Source organism: Xyrauchen texanus, chromosome 31, assembly GCF_025860055.1.
Source record: "Xyrauchen texanus isolate HMW12.3.18 chromosome 31, RBS_HiC_50CHRs, whole genome shotgun sequence".
Classification (NCBI taxonomy): Eukaryota; Metazoa; Chordata; class Actinopteri; order Cypriniformes; family Catostomidae; genus Xyrauchen; species Xyrauchen texanus.
In genome coordinates, this window is record NC_068306.1 from 34,534,340 (window position 1) to 34,559,842 (window position 25,503).

Here is a 25,503-nt window from a genome sequence, read left to right on the forward strand (position 1 = left end):
AACTATTTAAAAAGTATAAACATGTGCTGTTGTTCATCTTGCTAGTGCGTTAGTCATTATAGCAACTGCAAAGCAATATTACAAACTATATTACAACTATTAAGTTCTTTAACAAACAAATGCATACATTTAAAGCACATGAAAAAGAGACAAGACAAAAGAAAAGACAAGCAGGCATATCTAGCAGAACTTGATTGGCTAATGCTCTTCACGGATGGGCGTGCAGCCAGAAAAAAAGCTGTTTTTGAAGTTATTTAGACCTCTCTTGTTCCTCCGGAGGAAACTGGCAGTGCTGTTCATGGGGTCTGCTTCATCGCTGTCGCTCTCGTCAACAAGGACAGGTTTCTTTTCAAGCTTCAGATCGGCAGGCAGGTGGCTCATGTCTCCAATCTCCTGTTCATCATATATGGTAAACAATTCAATTATTGAGTGACTAAAATAAAAATCAATAATTCTGCCAAAAAATATAGTACATTTTACTATAGTAACACAATGGTTAATTTTAACTGGTCGCAAAAAGTAGTCTGTTAATTTACCTGATGAACTTTCACCTTTTTTGACCCTTTATGCTTTGCAGAACTAATTTGTGCTTCTAAATTACTTGCACCTTTATTAGCAACTAGGCCTGGGCGAAAAATCGATTCAATGAATTAATTCGAATTTTTTGTTGAGGGCGATTTAAAAAATAAGTAAATCGAGTTTTTGTGTAATGGCGCATTTTTGGCTCCCCGGAGCATCCGTAGCGTTAGTTTCACATAGCAGTATGGCAAGCGACAACAACAACATCATAGCACACACGAAACGGCAACAGCATACAGCAAGCTACAACATGGCTACCGGTGAGAGTGGGAAGTTTGTTCCCAAGAAACTTCATCCCAGAAATGGGGGTTACATTTGTCTTGCTTTTGATTAAATAAAAGCAAAATTTGCTTTAAGTTGTCTGCCGTTTGTCGTATTGATTTCCTTAATAAGTAGATGGGAAAATCGGGAAAAAGTCGTAAATCGAATTAAAAAAAATAAAATCGGAGATTTTATTTTTAGGCCATATCGCCCAGCCCTATTAGCAACTCACACATAAGTGCAGGTTTACATGTCATACATTCTGCTTCCCACAGATCTCAACCTGGACGAAAGCATGGGAATTATTTGTAAATCTTCTGTAAATTTGCACTTTCGTTAGGGCATTGTTTCCACTGTCATTTGCTTCTACTGTCAAGCAACTGATTGATGCCGAACACAACAGTGATTCGCACACGTTCGCAGAGAGATTGACAGGCAGGAATTTGTCCAAAAGTTGCTGCAAGCCTCTTATAATCGACCAATTGGTGTGCGAGAAGGCGGGACTTAAAAAGAGGGGTTAGAGCAATGCAAATATGCATGCACAAACAATGAAGTAGACCAGATGCACATCATAAATCAACCAAAGCCGAATCTCGGACATTTTCGCAAATTTAGAAATCCCAGCCGGATGCTTTTTTAAGGTCCGAAAAAGAGGACATGTCTGTGAAAAAACAAAAAAACAAAAAAACAAAAGGACGTATGGTCACCCTACCTTTTCTGTAAATAACAACTTACATTTTGGTCTGTTGAATCCTCAGAAAAATGTATAATATGACATCAAAGACATGGAACGCATAATGCACAAGTCGTATGGACTACCTTTTGGTTTTTTTTGGACTTCAACAGATGTGGTCATTATCAATTGTGATCCTATTGAAAGAATCAAGATTCTTAATTTTCAATGTAACAGAGAATTTAAGTGCACAAGTAGGGAAACACAAAGGCCACAATATTCTTCAAGCAAAACGCAGAGCGTGACGTCATTTTGTTTGTTTCGGTGGTTTGAAACTTTGTTTGGTTTGAAACAAAAACTTTGTACAGGCTGCTTTACACCATTCTATCATTAGTCCACATGATTGATGGTTGTGACCCAGGTGTGAGATCAGTCAACATGAACACACCGGCATGCAGAGTTACCAAGCTGATGCAAACCTAACTATATCTGTACAATTGTTTGCATAGAGACATTTTCCAAGACTATGTCGTATATACAGCATACAGTATATCGTCCTTAAATAGTGTATTTAAAATCAGCTTCTTTTACCGATCTTGTGTGAATTCTGCTATATAGAATGAGACATGAAGTCATTGATAACGCGTTTAAATATCTTTAGTTGATGTTTTACAAGTAGTCTTGTGCATCCTCATTTTTAAACGCTCCACTAACTGCCACCCCACTGGTGCGGCAGGTGTCCAAATATCTGCAAATACTATACCGATGCTCGACGGTTTGAAACTTCTTTTTTTAGCTCCGTCCAAAAAACTTTGGGTAAGTGTATCAGAGCCTTAAGGGTGAGTAAATAATTTCCATTTTCATTTTGGGGTGAACTGTACCTTTAAAAGGCTACATTGTAATAGATGACAAAAGAAAAACAAAATCTTATTTGGTCCTACCTTCTTAGTGGGTGGTACACTAGGGGGTCTGAAAAATGTGGCATCTTTGGGGCTGACCGCTGTTGGGTCCTCTGGAATTGCGACAGAATCCTTAGACACGTCACATATTTCAGTCTGGTTGTGAGACAATGATGAAAAACATAACTTCAAATAATTGTCCACCAAACAACCTGTGTCTTCAAAAGAACATATTCCACTTACCACACTGGTGCGATTCTCCAAGTTGCGACATTTCTCATGGTCACAGAGACAGTTTTCCCCACAGGTAATTTTTCCCTTGCGGCAGTGACAAAGCTTGTTAGCACAGCAACCCCGACACACACACTAGGTAAGACCGAATCAAAGATACACACCGATCAGCCACAAAATTAAAACCACCTGCATAATATTGGGTAGGTCCACCTCGTGCCACCTTTAGAGTGCCAACCCGCATATCAGAATAGCATTCTGAGATGATGTTCTTCTCACCACAATTGTACAGAATGGTTATTGGAGTTACCGTAGACTTTGTCAGTTCAAACCAGTCTGACGAATCTCAGTTGACCTCTCATCAACAAAGCATTTTCGTCCACAGAACTGCCACTCACTGGATGTTTTTTGTTTTTGGCACCATTCAGAGTAAATTCTAGAGACTGTTGTGCATGAAAATCCCAGGAGATCAGCAGTTACAGAAATAGCACCAACAATCATCCATGTGATTATCTAATAAGCCAATTGTGTGGCAGCAGTTCATAAAATCATGCAGATACAGGTCAGGAGCTTCAGTTAATGTTCTCATCTGAATGGGGGAAAAGTTGCTCTGTGATGGCCACTACAAAACCTTGAATTTGTTGTCTTTGTTGCCACAACTTGGAGGTATGCTTGGGGTCATTGTCCATTTGGAAGACTCATTTGCAACAGAGCTTTAAATTCCTGGCTGATGTCTTGAGAGGTTGCATTAATATAGCAACATAATTTTCCTTCCTCTTGATTTAATCTATTTTGTAAAGTGCACCAGTCCCTCCTGCACCATAGCACCCCCACAACATGATGCTGCCACCCCCATTCTTCACAGTTGGGATGATGGTGTTCTTCAGCTTGCAAGCCTCACCATTTTTCCTCCAAACATTATGATGGTCATTATGGCCAAACAGTTAAATTTGTGTTTCATTAGACCAGAGGACATTTCTCTGATCTTTGTACCAATGTGCACTTGCAAACTGTAGTCTGGCTTTTTATGAAAGTTTTGGAGCTGTGACTTCTTCCTGCCTGAGCAGCCTTTCAGGTTATGTCGATATAGGACTCTTTTTACTGTGGATACAGATACTGGTCTGCACATTTCCTCCACCATCTTCACAAGGTCCTTTGCTGTTGTTCTGGGATTGAGTTGCACAAGGTATCCACATGTGGTACTCCAATTGACTCAAATTAGCCTATAAGAAGCTAATTGGCTGGTTGTCTAATGGCTTAACATCATTTTCAGCAATTTTCCAAGCTGCTTAAAGGCACAGTTAACTTTGTGCATGTAAACTTCTGACCCACTGGAATTGTGATATAGTCAATAAAAAGTGAAACAATCTGTCTGTAAACAATTGTTGGAAAAATTACTCATGTCATGGACAAAGTAGATGTCCTAAACGACTTGCCAAAACTATAGTTTGCTAATATTAAATCTGTGGAGTGGTTAAAAATGAGTTTTAATGACTTCAACATATGTAAACTTCTGACTTCAACATAGAAAACATCTTGCTTAAAAACTACAACATACTAAAAGGGGTCAAAAAATGATAAAATATTAAATTTGGGTGACTTACAGAAATTTATTTTAATATTTTAAAGAACTTAAAATATTATTACTATTTGGTGATTATGAAACCTGTCAAGATGTATTGGTCATATTTAATACCAAATATTTAAATAAATATAATACAATTACATTTTTTCTAAAAAATAAATAAAATACACTTACAATACACCTAAAGACCTTATGAATTGTGACATTTTCAGGACACTTTAGCATATTTTACCCCCAAATTCTCAACATTTTACTTTTATTATTGCAATCACTTTTAAATATGAGATTTGTGGTGTAAAATGTGCATTAGTCATTAAATTTGCATTTTACAATGCAAAAATATCCTAATGCCCCTACAACTAGGCTTCATTTTATTTATGTGGAATATAATATCTTATTTGTTTTAGCTGATTTTCAAGTAAAGTAGGCTCTCTCAAGCCTTACAGACCACATGTCCATCACGAGTCTCACCCCAGTCATTTTGGACTTCTTGGAGACTCTGCGTGGTCCGTCGCTTTTCTTTGGATGCCACTCGTCCTCCTCTTTCTCAGACTCCGATGGAGAGATCAGCTCATCCAGATCTATTGGCTCCTGCAGACGTGCTCGAGCAGTAGAGTAGTTTTTGGCTTTGGGCTTGAGGTGAAAACCATGACATAGCTCAGCGTACAGAGTCATCAACAGAAGGTATTACATTTGAATGTCCAAACAACAGAATTGAAAAGATGCAGCATGTAGCAGTGAGGTTTACCTTAGGAAGAACATATTCAAAAGATGTATCGGGAGACTCATTCACAGCAGAGAGGACTTTCTTGGCACTGGTCAACTGGGCCAGAAGTAATTTCTGTTGAGATTAAATCCAGAAAATAAGTCTTATGCACATTGTACAATGAAACGGAATCACATAATGTATCTTTCACAAAGCCCCGCCTTAAAAGCATTTCTGACCAATCCTATATTAGCAACTGTGGCCATCTGCTATTTCTCTGACAAGCATTTGCTTTTTTTTACAATAAGAGCCTATGGGAGTAATTTTGGTTTGAGTAGTTTTAAGTGGGATTTTATTAAATGACCAAAAAAAAGTAAATAACATCATTGCTGGGTCACAGGATTAAACCATGTCATTAGAGTTTAGAGCATAGAGTTGGGGCTTAGAGAAGGGTCAATTGCACATTGACTGATTCAATAATTTAAATGTCAAGTCTGTGCTGTTGGTTGGGTTTCGGCAATCCACACCAATACCAGTAAAATTTAAAAAAACTATTTCAGTAACAGAGCAAAAAATGAATATGCTATTTAACGGATTTCTTTTTTTTAAATATTACAAAACATTACATTAAATTCAGGGTTCCCAAAATTTTAAACATTTTAGGGTGCAATTGGCCACCAATATTTATCCAATTTAACCAATTATGGACCAAACTGACATATCCATTGGCATATCAGTTATAAGCATTATTTATTTATGAACGCAGCTACGAAAACCAATGGCGTATTTATAATTACATAAATGTATTATATTTATAATCATTGTTCTGTGTAATACAGAGAAACACCTACCAAACTAAATTAATTCTGAAAAAGTAAAAGCATGTTCAATATGTATAGTGCTAGATAAATGATAAAAAGATTTGGATTTGATGTTTGGAAATTTGAATTGTAGGCATGTGGCATTTAACATGTTTTGTTTTTTTGTCTTATTTTATAGATTTGTATTTTTAAAAAGCAGATTTTGTGTTCTGAATTTTTTAGAGGTGAAATTAGCTGTAAATATTCAGATTATAAAATGACAGCCGATGAAGAAATAAAACATTTTAAAATTCAATATAGAATTCAATATTCTAAAATGCAAATGCAGTAATTCAGATCTTTCAGAAAATAGGCCAGAGATCAAGCATCCGGGTTCCACAGGGAAAATAGAGGGTTTCAGAGAAGTCAAGCAAAGTATTTTCTCCAATCACAGAGCTACAATGGCAATTCCAGCATTTGCAGTGAAAACATATACATATATACATACACACACATACAGTATCTCACAAAAGTGAGTACACCCCTCACATTTTTGTAAATATTTGATTATATCTTTTCAAACTGTACACTCACTACTTTACAATGTAGCAAAGTGTCATTTCTTCAGTGTTGTCACATGAAAAGATATAATCAAATATTTACAAAATGTGAGGGTGTACTCACTTTTGTGAGATACTATATATATATATATATATATATATATATATATATATATATATATATATATACTCTCTCAATCACACCATTTCAATGAATTATCATAGACACCTGCAGATAGAGTCCAGACATCAGAAAATGTTCAGTCCAAACAAGTTCTTCCACTTTAGAATGGGAAATGAACTTGCGATACAGATGTGATTAAAGTGGACATGAATAAAAACTTTGTGAATTGAAATGCATAGTCCATAAATAATACCAGCCACATAATATAGAAGGGTTGACACTCCTAAGAACATGTAGTAATTCTTTTTTACCAACAATTTTTCACATCGAGGAAAACCCATCGTTACAGACGTGAACGCAAATTAAAATAATTGTTTTTAAAAATTCTAATTTTGTTCAAATGCCACAAATATCAAATATTTTACCATTGATCTAGCTCTCTCTCTCTCTATATATATGCATAATATGAATTTGTAATGTTCTATCATAATATTTTAAATGTCAATTTTATTGTGTAGAATATAAAAACAGAAATACAAAATGTTGTAGAAATGAAGAAAAATAAACATTTTCAAGTAATTATTCAAGTAAACAGTAACTAAAATAAATAGCAAATAGTATAAATGTAATTTTTTTTAATAAATAAATAAAACAAAAACAAATGCGTTAAACTATTTTTCAGGTTTACATTTCCTTAAAACATATCCAACAGCATTACATTAATACCTCACCAAGATGGGCCTAAGAAGTGTGTTTGACTAGACATTTGCTGTGGTGAACGCCCCATAAATGTGTGCAAGAAGGTTTTTACCTCCTTGTATTGTTCGTTTTCCTCATTGAGTTTCAGGTTCTGCTCACGGAGTTCTCGAATCTTTTCGATTTCCTCCTCCTGTGAGGAAGCAAACAATTCCAAACTCACAATTTTTAATTTAAAACAAAACTACTTTCCAGATGCATTACAGCAAATAGCTAAATAATAAAAAAATTATAAAATACATATGTTTTGTTGTAGAGTTTCAAGTTGTGCATCCAATCAAACTCAATGGTATAGAGGCAAATTCACAGTCACTTGGTAATACGGCTAATACTGATACAATATTTGGTCCAGTGTTCGATCCACATGCGAGGCTAGTTATTCACACTTTTCTTGTTGATTATGTATGTACAAAATGGTACAATTCCAATTCAGCCTATGCCATGTTAATCATTTTTGCATATTGTTGGGCCTATGCAGTTCTTGGTAATATTGATGAATTCAATGTTTTGTTTGAAGACCATTTGTTATTTTTGAAAACTACTCAAAAGAAAACCTCTGCCAAAGAAAATTCACACATTAAACAATTTTTGGTATAGCCAAAGTGATGCACCCTAGTCCCTTTTGAGACCCAAAATTCACACCTGGAACTTTAGGCGCTGCAGCAGCTCTCGCTCGCGTTTAGACACTTCTCCCTGCTTCTCCTCCACTGGTTTATTCTGGAGCTGACCGAGCAGATATAGCACCTGCACAACACATCAACACACTGGACATCAGTTATTTGCTGGTATAAACACACCTGCTTGGTAGCTTCCTTGTGTCAGTTCCAAAATCTACAGATAGTTCTGACCATGTATGATGCACAATTTCTATTTTTAAATATTTTGAAGTATTCTTTTTTTTTTTTAAATACTCAAACATGAAAAACATTTTTCCATTTACGTACAGCAATGTTGGGTGTCTTATTTGCCATCACAAATTAGTATTTTACTATATTTTATTACCTACATCAGAACACCAATTTAATATCATTTATATTCTACAACAATTCTGGGCCTCTAATTTGATTGGACAAGGCGGTTCAAGAGTACTATATACAACTAAAGTGAATGTGTAAAATCTGCATGTTGCCTTGTGCTATGGTATACAGGTCAAACAGGATGATGAATGGCAGCAGACCTTCTCCTGGTGTCTCTGCTCCAGCTCCACCAGGTGACTCTGATGCTCCATGTCCATGGTAGACATAATCTTCCTCTCATCACACAGGATCTTCTGCAGATCCAGTAGATTGGCCTTCTCCTGCTTCAGCTCGCTCTCCAGTTTGGCATTAGCAGTCTTGGAGGCTATAACCTGAAGCAAGTGCATGGAAATACAGTCTGTGAAATCAATTAGATGACAGTAAAAATTATACATTGATCAACAATTAAACTGATCAAGTGCCTTTTTGTCTGATGCATACATACAAACACACACACACACACACACACACACACACACACACACACACACACACACACACACACACACACACACACACACACACACACACAAAACGATGAGCCATAACATTAAAACCACCTGTAGGTCCCCCCTCGTGCCGCCATTACAGCACCAACCCACATCTCAAAATAGCATTCTGAGATGATATTCTTCTCACCACAATTGTACGGAGCAGTTATCGAGTTAACGTAAACTTTGTCAGACCAGTCTAGCCATTCTCTGTTGACCTCTCTCATCTACAAGTCTTTTCTGTCCACAGAACTGCCACTCACTTGATGTTTTGTTTTGTTTTTGGCACCATTCTTAGTAAATTCTAGAGACTTTTCTAGGAGATCAGCAGTTACAGAAATACTCAAACCAGCCAGTCTGGCACCAAGAATCACGCCAAGCACCAAATCACGGAGATCAATTGTTTTCCCCATTCTGATGGTTGATGTGAACATTAACTGAAGCTCCTGACCAGTATCTGCATGACTTTATGTACTGTACTGCTGCCACGTGATTGGCTGATTAAATAATCACATGGATGATTGTTGGTGACAGATGGGCTGGTTTGAGTATTTCTGTAACTGCTGATTTTCTGGGATTTTCACGCACAACAGTCTCTAGAATTTACTCCGAAAGGTGCCAAAAACAGAAAAACATCCAGTGAGCGGCAGTTCTGTGGACAGAAATGTCTTGTTGATGAGAGAGGTCAACTGAGAATGGGCAGACTGGTTTGAAATGAAACACACAAACAGTAGCTCTTAACACAGTGTTTCCCAATCACTGTGCTGTGAAAGATTGTTAGGTGTGCAGTGGAAAATTATCAAATTCCACAAAATAAATAAATGCATTAAAACAAATAATAATTTCAGGGATCCAAACTGCTCACCTTTCGGATAAATTCGCCATTTTGAAACCATAATCGGTCAGTTTTGTGATTGTGAAGAGCAATGATTGTGTTAAATTTAGTGATATTTATACATGTTAAGGGTCTTTCACAATCCTGTAACTTTTATTGTAAGTTGAATAAAAATGAAAATGTGAATGAAAATGTCTTATTAAAATATGAAAATATAATATAAAATGATGGGTAATAATAGATTATGACCCTGTCCAGACGTTGAGAAAGTCTAATGCAATGTGATGTTTTTTTTTTTTGCATAGCTTAATTTCAAACATTAATAGAAAACACACTACTAAGACGGACCAAAAACATGGACAAGTTCTTGAAAAGGAAACATATTGATGATGGTTAGCCTATGTGGGATAGTGGTGTGCCGTGGCAGAAAAACACTGTCTTAACACTGCTCTTACACTTTAGTTTAAAACGGCACAAACACAAGCGGAGTGATACACACAGTGAAGCATCAGAGTGCTGATGGTGTCAGACCATCAGTGCTCATGGAATGTCTCTCGTCCAATCATATTTGATCATCATGAATCATACCGAAACTAACTGTTGAATATTTATATACGCATATTACCTTCGTGTTTAAGCTAACTTCAAAAAGCTTTAAAAAGTTAACTTCAGATTTGGTTGTGTTAATTAAAACATCTGTTAAATACATAACAATTGAACTGCATTGTTTTGGTGCTGTTCATTTTCATAATGTGTATTTTACAATGTACCAAGTTAGAAAGTGTGCTGTAAAATGTACAGTATTAGCAGAGAGAACTTTTTCTTCTTTCATTTGCAAGCAAAATGAACATTATAACTGAAATATACGCATATGAATCAATTAAATAAAATAATTTTGAAATCTGAATCAAATCGAGAGCTTGTAAAATGAATCAAATTGGAAAATTATCAATAAGGGATTTAGACAGTTAGCCGATTAACCGGCATTCATTTTATTTGGCTAATATTATCAGTTAAAATGATTGTTGTTTTAAAAGAAACAACTTGGGAGGTAATTTAACGGGTTCAACACATAGTGCATCAGGGTTTGAAATTTACTTTTTGGCTCCCCATTCACTGTGACTAGTAGTTTCCAAGGCCAGTAGCCACTCAGCATTTTCAAAAATCCCTGCCTTGCAAAAAGTGATAAAGGGAACTGGAGACTGTAACTGCATGCTTGTTTGGACATTATTTGAACAAGAATGATATTAGTTTACCAGGACATAGGCCTAATGATTTAAGTCACCTTTAGAATATCTCTGTCATGGAAGTTAGAAGAGGAGGGAAATCCGTCAATAACTTGTACTTCTTGTAATAATTTGCTCCTCTATGGAGGTTCAGGCGAAAGCACACTTCATTCGCCCCTCACGAATACATTTCTAAGTTATGAGAGGTATGAATACCATTAAATTTGCTTCGCCAGCGGCTCCAAGTTATGTGACATTCATAGAATTTTCAATGCAGGAAAAACCCTGAAAAAAATAAAGGTGTTCATTTAAAACCCTGTAGGGCATGTCAAGTACACACGAGGGTGCTATTTAATGCAATTTGCATTCCTGGTATCAATATCAAACATCATAGAAATCCCATGCTATACTTTTCAACTTTGCATCTTATTGTGTTTAGAGGGGTCGAAATAAAATGAGGGCAAGGAAATGATTACAGAATTTTCATTTTTGAGTGAACTAACACTTTAGGTAACATATATACATGTCAAAAATCAGTACGTGAGAATGTTTAGTGCTCACCTCTCCCATGAGGATCTTCAAGGCGCTCTTGGCCTCTTTGATGGTGGTGATGGAATCCCAGCGCTGCTTCATCCGGCCGTCATTATCTGCATCCAGAACCTTCTGCTGGAGGTCTGCTATCTGAGCACTCCTGGGTGTGGAAAGTCCAAAACATTTAGGTTTACACTATGGCTTGGCTTAAAAAAAATAATAAAAATAGTGTTTTCTAATTGTATATTTAGTATACATTTGTTATAATCTTATAACCCTTCTTGTTTAATGTTATGGATAAATAATCTACTGAATTAAATGCTATAAGTATTCCTCTTTTATCTTCCTATGTAGATGACGACTGACAGCTGTGTGGTTCAGTTGTAGTAGTTATTGCTGTAGTATGTCTGACCTGAGCCCCATCTCTGTCTCCAGACTCTCCACCTGCTTGCAGATGGAGGCCTCCAGCTCCCCCTGGCCCTCCAACTCTGAGATGGTCAGTGTGCGACGCTGAACACAGGGGTCAGTGTAGTCAATGATAGTGCTGCTCAGTCATCAATTTGCAGGCCTAGAAGTCTAATTTGTCATGGGTTCCTTAAGTTATTTCTAACAGGCCTTTCCGTTACCAAATTTCAGAGTCTTTCAGTTCACCCAAAAAACCCAGTTCTCTTTAAACATTCAAATTGCATGACGACTGTAACAATTTTAAGCCTGAAAAGACCAAAATACTGTATGTCTTCATGGCAGTATTTATATGGAAGCCGGTTTCATCACAGTAGAATAAAAACTCTCATAATATTGACTAATTATCTGAAATTAATGAGCAACTCTCATACTAGACTAATTATCTCAAAATAATGACTTCTCAAATTAAAGAGAAACGTTCATAATAGTTACTTCTCATAATTATGACAAATTATCTGCAATGAAAGAGAAAATCTCATCATTATTAGTATCACTTTATAATGACTTCTCAAATTAATAAGAAACGTTCATAATATTGACTTAATATCTCCTAATAATGACTTCTCAAATGAATGAGAAACAAGTATTCCGTTATAAAACTTGCGATACTCACCCTGACTTTAGCTATAGGTCTCTCTCCCGCCTCCATCTGCTGCCGAAGCTGAGTGATCTCCTCCGCCAGCATCTTCCTGTCCTCCAGCAGGTCCTGTAGGTGACGCCGGGCCTCTTCTGTGCTGACCAGAACTTCTACTTCATTCAGTAGCCAGGTCTAAACCCATGAAAATGACAGCTAATTACATATGCAATGGGATGTAAGATCTAAACCAATGAGAATCACAGCCAATTACACATTCTATGAGCTGCCAGGTCTAAAACACAGGCAACTGAATCCCTAGCAAACTTCCTACGAAATTAAAGTGCGAATGGATGTGATATAATTTAGTACAAAATCTGTCCAAAAAGGTGTTTCTGATTTCGTTTTGGTGGTTTATAACAGCTCATCAGAGCGAATTTTCAGGAAAACTTCTTAGCGGCTGCGAAACACCTTACCGTCATTGGTTCACATCATCGGTAGGTGTGACCTGGAGCTCCACATACTTTGAGGCCGACAACTAATTCTTGTTTAGTCAGTTAAGATCAGTCAACATGAACACACTGGCGTTTAGAGTTATTAGCGAGCTGCTGCAAATGTACCTACACCTGTACGATCATTTGCGTACAGACATTTTCCAAGAACATAGTCATGTGATTTTTTTTATTAGTCTACAAAATGAATCAAATCTACTAATAAAACAATACAAATCTAAATTACATGTTCAACAAACTGTCAAGCCTAAACCAATGAAAAGCACAGCTGATTACATAGTAAATGAGCTGTCAGGTCTAAATATCTAAATATTTAATAACTAAAACAGTCAGAAAACTTGTGTATCATAAGTTGTCAAGCGGATTAATTTACAAGGCAAGGATCTTCTCCTGTAAAATACAGATGCTTATAGTAAACTAATGACTTAGACCACAGAGGCTTTGCATTATTATTATTAATATTTCATAGAAAATGAAAAATGAGAGGAAACATTAATTCCATGAACTTTCAAGTCTAACTCAAATTACAACTATTTAGATCCTCAATAAGCTGTGAGGTATAAAGCAATAAACCTACTTTTCTGACAAGTTATAAGTCACAAAAAATTCATTAAACACCATAAAAAAATGTCATCAATTTTCAGGTATTTAGGAGAAATTAGAGCTTATAGATAATTAAAAAATAAATCTGCCGACCTGTACTTTACTCAATATCAAAAGTGACGACAGAAGTAGTGTACATTTAAAAGACAACAAACCAAACTCAGAAGTACCTTAACTCTGTTAGCAACTCCCTCCACTCCGCGACTGTAAACTTCTTTACGTTTCTCCGCCACTTCGCTCCTCTTCTGAAGAGCATCTTTCAGACGCTTGTTAGCCGCAGCAGCCTGCAAAGACACATTACACAATCCAAAGTACAGTGTATAAGTGAACGGAGTCCCATGAGCTGATTTGTGCAACATGTGACCAGGAGTTTTCAAACTGGGGTTCGCGGATCCCCAGGGGGCCGCAAGGGGGTCCGCAGAAAATTGTCAAAAATAAAGCACATTATATAGGGACGCACAATAAATAGTATTTTAACTGAAATCCCCTGTTGTTAAACATTTCAACATAACAGCAAGTGTAAATTAGTACAGCGCTGGGGGAAACCGCTCACCTCCTCTGTTTTGCGGCGGAGTACGCTGGCCTGTTTTTGAAAGTCTCTCTCCAGCTTTAGCATCTCATACTGCCGTTTACGATCCTGAAACCACCAGAAAATGTGAAGTCATTTTATTTGTTAAAAATGTAAACAACTTCAGGACATTATATCAAAGCCAGCTTACCTTCTCTTTGAGCTGCAGGACTTCCTTATCTTTTTTCTGCTTCCACAGACGAAACTTCTCAGAGTCCTCCTTCATCTGTCGCATGAGCTGAACCCGCTGGGACTTCATCGCCTGAACAACCACCAATTTTTCCACCCGTTTTATTTACAAAAGAAAATTGTTTAAACCCTTTAAAGTATAAGAATAGTGATGCTAGGCTTAGCAACCACTAATGGTTACTTGATCGATCCAAGGAATAATCCAATTATCTGACAATCAAATGAATTGTTAGTTGCAGCCCTGTTGAAAAAAAAAAAAAGCACGCACACCTGAATTTCCAGGTTGAGTTTGGACACGTTGCGCACAGACGACTCTTTGAGCTTCAGCAGCTTGGACTGATCTTGCAGCTTCTTCTTTAACTCTGACATCTGTCCTTCCAGCTCCTGAAGCCTCTTCCTGCGCTGTTCACTCACTCTAGAGCACAATACAAGAGAGTAAGTGGGAAATAGAAATGATAACCTCCTCATTGGCAGGGTCAACATTTTGGTATGTTGTAGCAATGGTGCTGACAGTTTAAAGCAGGGCTGGGCAACTATTTTGGTAAAGGGGCCACATTGGGCCTTAAGTGGTGCATAGGGGGTCACACTGTATTCCTTTTGAGATGCAATGTTCTGCTTTGATTTGGTTTTTGTATCTTTTAAGCCCAGAACTAGTTGTGTACTCAATTTTCTGAAGTTTAACTGTGACATTACCCATTTACATGCTAAAAGGGTCATGATGTGGGTCTCGTCAATGGTTTAACATTCCATTAAGCACATCAACATTTCTAAATATAATATATTCGTCTCTTGCTTGCTTCTGCTCGCGTGTCAATGACAGAGATCTACTTTTATATTTAATTTAATCACTGAAAAGGTTTACTTGCAAACTCAGTAGCACCAAATGTCACAAGCAGCCTCAAGAATAAACAGAGTGGCCATATAACACTTTTCCTTGAGCAGAATAGTGCACTAGAGATCGCTTAGCTTGTTCAAAGTGGAAAACGAGAGCTAGAAAGAGGGCACTCATGTCCATGGTTGCCAGATTGCAAAAAGTACGTATAACCTTAGGCGGAATATTTCCCATTTGTGCAAGTATGAAGATTATTTAAGCAACAGAGTCTTTTGGATGACTTTTATGCTGCCTTTGTGCTTTCTTGAGCTTCAAAGTTCTGGTCACCATTCACTTGCATTGTATGGTCCTACAGAGCTGAAATATTCTTCTAATATTCTTCTTGTGTTTTGCAGAAGAACGTCATATACAGCCATGACCAAAAGTATTGACAGTGACATACATTTTGTGTCTTTTTACATTGAAATTTTGGATCTGTGGCCAGGCAACTCCCCGCATCTTAATCCCATAGAGAACCTGTGGTCAATCCTCAAATGGCGAGTGGACAAGCAGAAGCCAAGAAATTGTGATCAACTCCAAGCACTAATAAGGCAAGAATGGATCGCCATCAGTCAGGATTTGGCCCAGAAGCTGATATCCAGCATGCCAGAGCGAATTGCAGAGGTTATGAAGAACAAGGGTCAACACTGTATATATTGACTCTTTGCATATATTGAATGTTTTTGCCAATAAACGCCTTTAAAACATATGAAATGCTTATCATTGATTTCCAGTATACAATAGAAACATGTGAAAAAATTATCGACAAATACTGAAGCAGCAAACTTTGCAAAACACAAAATGTATGTCACTACCTATACTTTTGGCCACGGCTGTCTATCTGGGATGGCATGAGGGTGAATAAATGATGAGAGAATTACATTTTGGGGTGAACCATCCCTTTAAAATAGAAAGAAAATGGGTACAGCTATAAAGAGAGTTACTTGGCCTGATTGGTGTCCTTCTTAGCAGAATGCAGTGCATGAACGAGATGATCTTTCTCTTTCTGTAGAGAGCCGACTGCTGCCTGCAGACTCGCAATGTTCTCCTGTAGACATGAAACAGACATCATCATAATACCAAAATCCAAAAGCCACTTTCCAAAAGACAGGCAAAGAATAAGCTACATTTATTTGTAATGACTTTAAACATGTGATTTCCAGGCTTACCTGACTTTCCGTTTGCATGGGCTCCAAATGACTATCATTCTGACATATCTTCTTGACAAAAGCCTCCTTCAATGCCAGGACTTGATTGAGTTCAATGAGTTCTTTAGACATCTGAGCCTGTCGCAGTGCATGCTTAGCAGTGTACGCTTCAGGAGAGTCTTTGGCCTGTGGATCAGCACCGCTGCCCTGAATGTGAGGGGTCAAACGAAAAATAGCTAGGATCATCAAACCCTCCCTGACAACATCAGTCAGGCATATTAGAAATACATAAATTATGTGAAAAAAAATTCTGAAATAAAGATTTAAACTATTCTGGCAGTATTTGCACTCAAATACTGCCCATTATTTACTTATTTAATTTACTTACACATCATGCAAAGATAAATATTTCAAACAGTAATAGACCACTTTATCACATGACCTCAAACATTGTTTGTTTGATTCAGCAGGCGGTATCTAGTTATCAGTTATCTTGGAAATAAATAAGGTTATTTTGCATTTCTGGCTCCAATTAATGTAAAATAACTTCAAAATTTTGATAGTCTTATTAAATAATAAAAAAAAAGGTTAATCACACTGTAAAAGAAAGGTAATGTCAGCCACATTGCACTGTGGGATATAACATTGCTCAGCATGCTCTGTTGTTTGCGCAACATTGTGTCAAATGTAGTGGTAATGCCCAAAGGTTTGCGTTAAACAAACATTCTTAGTCATTTACCAATTTTTTAAAAGATTTCAAATGATGTCTGTCATAAGAAAAACATTTTACAACTCAGTCCGTCGTGACGAATCAATATTTTTTGTAGTGCAACCTCTGGCAATGCCATTGAGATACTCCATGAATATAGAACATTTGTATACCATGCACAGTATATACACACATTATAATGCATAAATGTTATGAATTCTAATTAGATTAGGGTGGTATACTTTTCAAACCATTGCTTTAATCTGCCTTTTTCACTGCATTCAACATTCATTTCCAATGGAGAATTCGCACAAGGTCTACGTGGAGATTCAAACATCTGCAGGTGTGGACATTTCCAATATTTCAACAGATTGGAAAATTACAATTTACATAAACATTTATCACAAAAGGGCATTTGTAATTTAAGTGTACATGGGTAATTTACTTCTGCACATGCAAAACCTTCATATTTAAATGATATCTATAAATTTGTACCCCATATTTAAGCAATTATTTTGATTAATGATAACAAAGTATAAAAACAGTAATAAAAAAGTACAGTGAATATTAATAATGAATTTAAATGAATTCTTCCATCTGCCTGAAAAAAACAATAATGTCATTCTGAGGTTTAGTAGCAAACAACAAACTCACAAAACAAACAACATTGGCCAGTGCCTGAATGTTTGCAAACAGTATGTCGTTGTCAGCAGTTTTTCTTTATGGCTCTTTGCGAAGAAGCACTAAGTTGTGAGTGTGCCAGGGCCTTGAGACAGTGAAAAGGCATTTTAGACCAAAACGTACCACAGGTGAGCCTGATGCAGAACTGCCAGCACCTTCCGCCTGTAGCTCCAGAGCTGAACCATTGCCTGATGTCATGGCATCAATGGTGGCCACAATCCCGACAGTCTCACTCTGTTGATCAGAGTAATGTGGTTTAATTGTACAATTTCAAGTGAATCTCTCTTAAAGTTGAAGTATGTCATTTCTGTGCCACTAGCATCACAAAACAGCTTTCTGAATACGCCCCCTGTCTGCCGTTGATCAAACAAAGTGGTAGTCCCGCCCCCAACTCACGCCATTAGTCGAGCCAATGATATTGTGTTTGTATAGACTGGTTGATCAAAACAAAGAGGATTTCAATAGCGCCACAGAGATACAGTGCTTACACTGAGAAACTTAACCTACAAATGGCAACAGTTCTTCCTGCAAATTAAGGTTGGATAGATGATCGTATTTCAATGCAGAAAAAGTTCCATACTTCCGCTTTACAAGAGAAGAGTTTTTGTGCCATTAAACTAGGATCCCAAAAGTTGTATGCTGTGAAGTCTGTTTTGTAATCTCATTCAGGACCTTTACCTGCAGTTCCAGGATGAGTTGTTGCAGGTTCCGGATCACTTCCATGTTCTCCTTTAGCTCCTGGTCCTCTAGGGTCTCCACCATCTTCTGCAGGTCTACCTTACACCTGCATCAGAGAGGTGTCTTTCAGTTAGACTTCTGAATTATTCTTCAATCTGATTGGCCCACTAATCACAAAGAACCGAAAACTTACGCTGCATGCTGCCTCAACTCCTCCAATTTGCTCTGCAGTTTTTCATTTACCTGCTCTGTCTGAAAGGAATGACCATATAAGTACCGGTACTTAAATATTCAAATGTTACAGTGAAGACAAAAGTGTCTATATAACAAATTAACATTATACACCAGGTACAAATTTCCTATATTGGGGGGTATATGGGATTGTCTGTTTTTTTTTAAACCAGCCATGAAATTTCCTCAAAAAGAAGCAAATAAAAGCAAGTCTTACCATGATGATCCTCTCAAACATGAGTGCCGTCTGTCCCACAACCTCACTCAGCTCTCGACCCAACTTACGGTTTTCATCCTGCAGACTGCGGTTCTGCTCCAGGATCTTTGACACGTTCTCTGCTGGCTCTGACCTACAAACAAAAATCATTGAAGGACTTATGATTTTCACCTGGTGGAAAGTGCTTGTAAAAGTATTTATTTTCTGGTAAGACTTGTAGAGGTGGCTTGTGTGTGTATACAGTCAGGTCCATAAATATTGGGACATCAACAGAATTCTAATCTTTTTGGCTCTATACACCAACACAATGGATTTGAAATGAAACGAACAAGATGTGCTTTACCTGCAGACTTTCAGCTTTAATTTGAGGGTATTTACATCAAAATCAGGTGAACGGTGTAGGAATTACAACAGTTTGTATATGTGCCTCCCACTTTTTAAGGGACCAAAAGTAATGGGACAGATTAACGATCATAAATCAAACTTTCACTTTTTAATAGTTAGTTGCAAATCCTTTGCAGTCAATTACAGCCTGAAGTCTGGAAGGCATAGACATCACCAGACGCTGGGTTTCATCCCTGGTGATGCTCTGCCAGGCCTCTACTGCAACGGTCTTCAGTTCCAGCTTGTTCTTGGGACATTTTCCCTTCATTTTTGTCTTCAGCAAGTGAAATGCATGCTCAATCAGATTCAGGTCAGGTGATTGATTTGGCCATTGCACAACATTCCACTTCTTTCCCTTAAAAAACTCTTTGGTTGCTTTCGCAGTATGCTTCGGGTCATTGTCCATCTGTACTGTGAAGCGCCGTCCAATGAGTTCTGAAGCATTTGGCTGAATATGAGCAGATAATATTGCCCGAAACACTTCAGAATTCATCCTGCTGCTTTTGTCAGCAGTCACATCATCAATAAATACAAGAGAACCAGTTCCATTGGCAGCCATACATGCCCATGCCATGACACTACCACCACCATGCTTCACTGATGAGGTGGTATGCTTTGGATCATGAGCAGTTCCTTTCCTTCTCCATACTCTTCTCTTCCCATCACTCTGGTACAAGTTGATCTTTGTCTCATCTGTCCATAGGATGTTGTTCCAGAACTGTGAAGGCTTTTTTAGATGTTGTTTGGCAAACTCTAATCTGGCCTTCCTGTTTTTGAGGCTCAACAATTGTTTACATCTTGTGGTGAACCCTCTGTATTCACTCTGGTGAAGTCTTCTCTTGATTGTTGACTTTGACACACATACATTCTCCACCAGGGAAAGAATTCTTCGGTCATCCACCACAGTTGTTTTCCGTGGTCTTCCGGGTCTTTTGGTGTTGCTGAGCTCACCGATGCGTTCTTTCTTTTAAGAATGTTCCAAACAGTTGATTTGGCCACACCTAATATTTTTGCTATCTCTCTGATGGGTTTGTTTTGATTTTTCAGCCTAATGATGGCTTGCTTCACTGATAGTGACAGCTCTTTGGATCTCATATTGAGAGTTGACAGCAACAGATTCCAAATGCAAATAGCACACTTGAAATGAACTCTGGACCTTTTATCTAATCCTTGTAAATGGGATAATGAGGGAATAACACACACCTGGCCATGGAACAGCTGAGCAGCCAATTGTCCCATTACTTTTGGTCCCTTAAAAAGTGGGAGGCACATATACAAACTGTTGTAATTCCTACACCGTTCACCTGATTTAGATGTAAATACCCTCAAATTAAAGCTGAAAGTCTGCAGTTAAAGTACATCTTGTTCGTTTCATTTCAAATCCATTGTGGTGGTGTATAGAGACAAAAAGATTAGAATTCTGTCGATGTCCCAATATTTATGGACCTGACTGTATTAACAAAGAACGGTGTAACAACACTGTGGCTGTGTGTATCCCCCCATGTGAACTTCACATGTGAACATGGTTTACAGAACTGTGAAAAATGCATACAAGGTGGTCCCCCGCAACCACCACGGGTACTCAGATCACATCAGTCTAATGCTAATTCCAGCATACAGATCACTTCTCAAACTTGCTAAACCCATTCAAAAACAGATCACAGTATGGCCAGAGGATGCCACCTCTTCACTTTAGGACTCAAACATGTTCAAGGAGGCAGCCACCTACGACAATCACACAGACCTGCAAGAATACACTGAATCAGACACTGCTTACATCAGGAAATGCATTGATGATGTGACAGTCACTAAGACATCACCACACATGCCAACCAGACAACATACCTGGCCGTGTACTGAGAGACTGTGCTGAACAGTTGACAGATGTCCTCACAGAAATCTTCAACACATCGATGAGCCAGGCAGTCACTGACCCCAATCATGATAATTAGGTTAATCATGCATCACATCAAGACCAGCCACCCTAACACTCCCAAAATGTTTATAGATGATGCATTCAACACAATAATCCTACAACAGCTCATCAATAAACTGAATCTGCTGGGCCTCAACACCTCACTCTGTAACTGGATCCTGGACTTTCTAACTGAAAGATCTCAGTCAGTCCAGGTCAGCAGCAAAACCTCCAGCACTACCACACTGAGCACAGGTGCCGCCCAAGGCTGTGTGCTCAGTCCGCTGCTCTTCACACTGCTGACACATGACTGTGCTGCCAAGTCCAGGTCCAACCACATCAAGTCTGCAAATGACACAACTGTGGTAGACCTCATCAGTAACAATGATGAAACACACTACAGAGAGGAAGTGGCTTAATGTTGTGGTGCTAACAACCTGTCCCTCAACATGGAGAAGACAAAGCAGGTTGTGATGGACTCCAGGAGAACCTCCGTTGACAAGCTCCAACTGACCAGTGGCGGCTCAACCGCGGAGAGAGTCAGCAGCATTAAATTCCTGGGGGTGCACATCACTTAGGACCTCACCTGGACCACCAAAACCCCATCAATCTCCAAGAGGGCCCAGCAGCATCTCCACTTCCTGCACCGGCTGCGAGAGAGGCCTGCAGTTCCTTGGATGTTGTCCTTGGCTTTTTTGTGACTTCCTGGATAAGTCGTCACTGTGCTCTTGGAGGAATTTTGGAAGTATGCCTACTTCTGGCAAGGTTCTCTATTGTGCTTATTTTCTCCATTTGGAAATAATGGCTCTCACTTTGGTTCTTTGGAGACCCAGAGCCTTTGAGACAGCTTTGTAGCCCTTCCCAGACTGATGTATTTCAATCATTTTCCTCATCTCTGGAATTTCTTTCAACCTTGGCATTGTGTGCTACTGGATGAGACCTTTTAGCCAACTTCATGCTGCTGAAAAATGTCTATTTAGGTGTTGATTTAATTGAACAGGGCTTGCAGTAATCAGACCTGGATGTGTCTAGTCCAGCTGAACCCCATTACGAATGCGGTTTCATAGATTTGGGGATTTAGTAACTAAGGGGCAAATACTTTTTCACACAGGCCCAGTTGGTATTGGATAGTTTTTTTTGCTTCAATAAATAATATTCTCATTTAACAACCGTATTTTGTGTTTAATCAGATTGCCTTTTATGTTAGATTTTGTTAGAATTTCTTAAATTAGTATGATATACACAAAAACAGAAGAAATCAGGATAAGGGCAAATACTTTTTCAAAACACAGCTATATTCCACAGATGAAAATCATATATGTTTGGAACAACTCTAGGATTAGTAAATTACCGAATTTTCACTTTCAAGTGAAATATTCCTATAAAAGACATGTTAAATAAAAATGAAATGTAAATCTTGTACCCAGTCAGCACAGGAGCAACACCTCCACGGGCATGTAGAAGCATCACCTGAAGCTCTTGAACCTGTGTTGGGAAACAAAAAGATGCACGACAGAAAGGTCATGGGAAGCACTTTTTAGTAAGTAGTCATTTGAGCCGTCAACTAGACTGAGTACCTGCTGGTTCAGCCGTTTCATTTCTGCTGCACGTGGGTCAACATTGAGAATGGGCTTATTCTTGATTTTACGAGCACGGTCAGCATAACGCAGTGTGTTGATGGTCTCCTCAATGTTAGAGTCTGCTGGGCTGACACACGCAATCATTAAAGTGTGACTGTTTCCACCGAGAGAATCTGAAGGAAAAGATTTGAGAGACCTTTTGTGACCAAGTAGCATTGAAAAGAGTATGGAACCAATAGTTTGTAAAAGTAAATAAGTTCAACTAGAAGAGGAAAGTTTCTCAATAGTCCAATGGTTGCTAGAGCGTCGAAAGGCAGTTTCTAGGTTTTTTGGAGCAGTTTAGACCATTACTTGAGTGTTTCGAACAGTTGCTAAGGTGTTGCATGGGTGCTGTTTGCTGGTTACTGGGGTGTTGCTAGATATATGGATAGAAAGTCATATTGAAAGTGAGAGACAGATACTCATATAGTGAGAAAGGCAGAGAAAATGAAACAGGCAGGCAAACAAAAGACAGACAGAAAGTGTGACAGACAGTGAGAGACAGAAAGTTGGTCAGACAGAAATTCAGACATAGACAGAAAAAAGTGAGACAGAAAGAAAGTTAAATAGACAGAAACTGAGAAAGGCAGAAAGTCAAAAAGACAAACAGAAAGTGAGACAGGCAGACAAAGGGAGACAGGCAGACAGAAATTGAGAAACAGACAGAAAGTCAGGCAGAAAGGCAGAAAGTGAGACAGTCCGAAAGTCATATAGACAGATAAAAAACATCCTATGTCAGAACAGGCTAAAGAAAACTTGAAAGTTGATACAGTCAGAAGTTTTCAGTTGAAGTCTTTGGGAAAACCTTCAGTTTAGAAAAGACAAGACAACCACAGCCAGAACAGGCTGAAGGTCTGTGCCAAGTTTGGATGTAGCTTGAACACTAGAATGAGTTACAGTTTAACATTTTGGATACACAATAACAAAGTTGGTTTGAGGTTGGTTGGTATTACTCTTACCCTGTAAGAGGCGTGTCAGTTTGGAGTCTCTGTATGGCACAAAGGTTCCCTTCTTGCTCTCATCACCGAGCGCGCTAATCACATTCCCCAGAGACAGTAGCCCACGGTTAATGCTGATTCCTATCATACAAACATTACCAAACTTCAGCAAGCAGCAACTCATTGACAAATCATGGTAACCATGTTCTATTGTATGTGCCCATCCCTTCAATGCCGATTTAGCGCACATGAATCAAATGCTAAAATATAGAACCGTACCCCTTCTACACCAAAAGATCTTATTAAAATAAAAACCTTTGCATTTTACTCACCCTCTTTGAGTCGATCTCCTTCGGCCTTAGTTTTCTTCTGTCTTTCAGACCCTGCAAGATCCACCAAATGCAGTTTGGAGACCATGACATCACTCCTTCAAAAACAGAAAAATGGGAGAAATACAGGATGGTAAGATTATTAAAAAAAGATGTAGAGTTATGTAGTGTTTTTTATTTTTAAAGACTCTTTAAACAAATAACAACAATAACAAAATGTTGCCATTTGGAGTCTGTTGAAAATCAATTAAACAAAATGACTAGAAATGCCAATTTCAATACAGGGTAGCCAATTTAAAAATGTCCTGATAATTCCAGGTTTTCCATGAAACCCGTCTAATATTCCAAACAGTTTTGTGCCTTTTATCCACCTGTAAAGTGTAAAAACTTTCTGCATACTTGTCTCCTTTCCGCCGCTGCTCCAGGGATATGGTAAAGATGGCATGTGAGCGGGATGAGGCTGCGTTCATTGCTGTCGATCCCACTGTGCGTGCAGAATTCCCCAACTCAAGACAACCCACCATCTCATGAGCTGTGAACACCTCCTTTTCTATCAGGCCCACAATCTACCCCAGACAGAAAACAGATGACAGTGGGGAGACAGGACACACACCTTTTATTATTTCAAGGTTATTATTTATTCGTCTGAATACAGGGTTCGTACAAATTCAAAGGACATTCAAGGAGTTTTCAAGCACATTTTTATTTGTATTTGCCTATGCTTGAGATGTCATTAAAGCTAATTGTTTAATTGTTCATTTTAAATAAAAAATATTTTATTCACTCAGGTAATTTATTTGTATAAATCACCACTTATTACAAGTACAACATATCTCAATGTGCATCTTTAACTACATATTCTCAGTAACAATTCTTGGTTCATTCATGATGCAATTGATGTGTTATTGACAGTGTGTTCCCAAGCAAACACAATTTGCTTTCCAAAAAAAGTGAATAACTGTGTCCATATACAGTAGTCTATATGACTCACGTTCTGTGTTCCATGTTTTCTAAAGTCACACAACAGATTTATGTGAGGAACTGACCCAAACTGCAAATGGGTCACTCTCAAAACATTGGACTTTCCAACTTACAAAATATAGAAATTTCCAGTTCAGTTCAGTTCTTGCCTATAAACACAGAGGGTAAACATTTTGACATTATTTTTTGTTCATTAAAAGGACAACTTGGCTGTTGTTCTTTCTTTTATTATTTAATTTAGTTTCACAAACGAAGCAAGTTAACACTAAATTAACACTAATGAGGGTTAAATGGTTACAACACCAAATTTTGAGGGTTCAATGGGGTACAACACCAATATTTGTGAGAAAATATTACTTAAAATGTGAAATAAAATTTTTTTAACATGATGGGAAAAATCGCAGCCTCTGAAAAAAAAAAAATATATTATTATATATATATATATATATATATATATATATATATATATATATATATATATGTTTTAACATTGATAACACCAATGCCATGAAATTAAGGGACAAACATTCTTTTTAAATTATTCAAATTATTAATAATAATTTTTTATTTGCTTTTTTGCACACTGTTCGACCTTGCACTATATGGAGGCCCAAACCT

At 37.8% G+C, this 25,503-nt stretch overlaps 1 protein-coding gene across 1 annotated transcript in view; it reads right to left on the reverse strand.

Annotated features, from left to right (window-relative positions):
• Positions 1-25,503, reverse strand: part of LOC127625245 (chromosome-associated kinesin KIF4-like) — a 44,978-nt gene continuing 19,475 nt past the window's right edge. Inside the window, exons 6-31 of the mRNA XM_052100407.1 lie at positions 24,304-24,470; positions 23,908-24,002; positions 23,597-23,716; positions 22,596-22,771; positions 22,442-22,503; positions 18,720-18,852; positions 18,465-18,523; positions 18,272-18,377; positions 17,717-17,827; positions 16,225-16,410; positions 16,000-16,103; positions 14,455-14,599; positions 14,147-14,257; positions 13,981-14,064; positions 13,598-13,711; positions 12,352-12,507; positions 11,686-11,783; positions 11,304-11,433; positions 8,352-8,522; positions 7,817-7,918; positions 7,230-7,307; positions 4,977-5,069; positions 4,700-4,861; positions 2,656-2,778; positions 2,455-2,568; positions 1-393 (exon numbers count right to left, since the gene is read on the reverse strand). Coding sequence (XP_051956367.1) covers positions 199-393; positions 2,455-2,568; positions 2,656-2,778; positions 4,700-4,861; positions 4,977-5,069; positions 7,230-7,307; positions 7,817-7,918; positions 8,352-8,522; positions 11,304-11,433; positions 11,686-11,783; positions 12,352-12,507; positions 13,598-13,711; positions 13,981-14,064; positions 14,147-14,257; positions 14,455-14,599; positions 16,000-16,103; positions 16,225-16,410; positions 17,717-17,827; positions 18,272-18,377; positions 18,465-18,523; positions 18,720-18,852; positions 22,442-22,503; positions 22,596-22,771; positions 23,597-23,716; positions 23,908-24,002; positions 24,304-24,470 — 3,195 coding nt within the window. The 3' untranslated portion in view covers positions 1-198. The remainder of the gene's footprint in view (positions 394-2,454; positions 2,569-2,655; positions 2,779-4,699; positions 4,862-4,976; positions 5,070-7,229; positions 7,308-7,816; positions 7,919-8,351; positions 8,523-11,303; positions 11,434-11,685; positions 11,784-12,351; positions 12,508-13,597; positions 13,712-13,980; positions 14,065-14,146; positions 14,258-14,454; positions 14,600-15,999; positions 16,104-16,224; positions 16,411-17,716; positions 17,828-18,271; positions 18,378-18,464; positions 18,524-18,719; positions 18,853-22,441; positions 22,504-22,595; positions 22,772-23,596; positions 23,717-23,907; positions 24,003-24,303; positions 24,471-25,503) is intronic.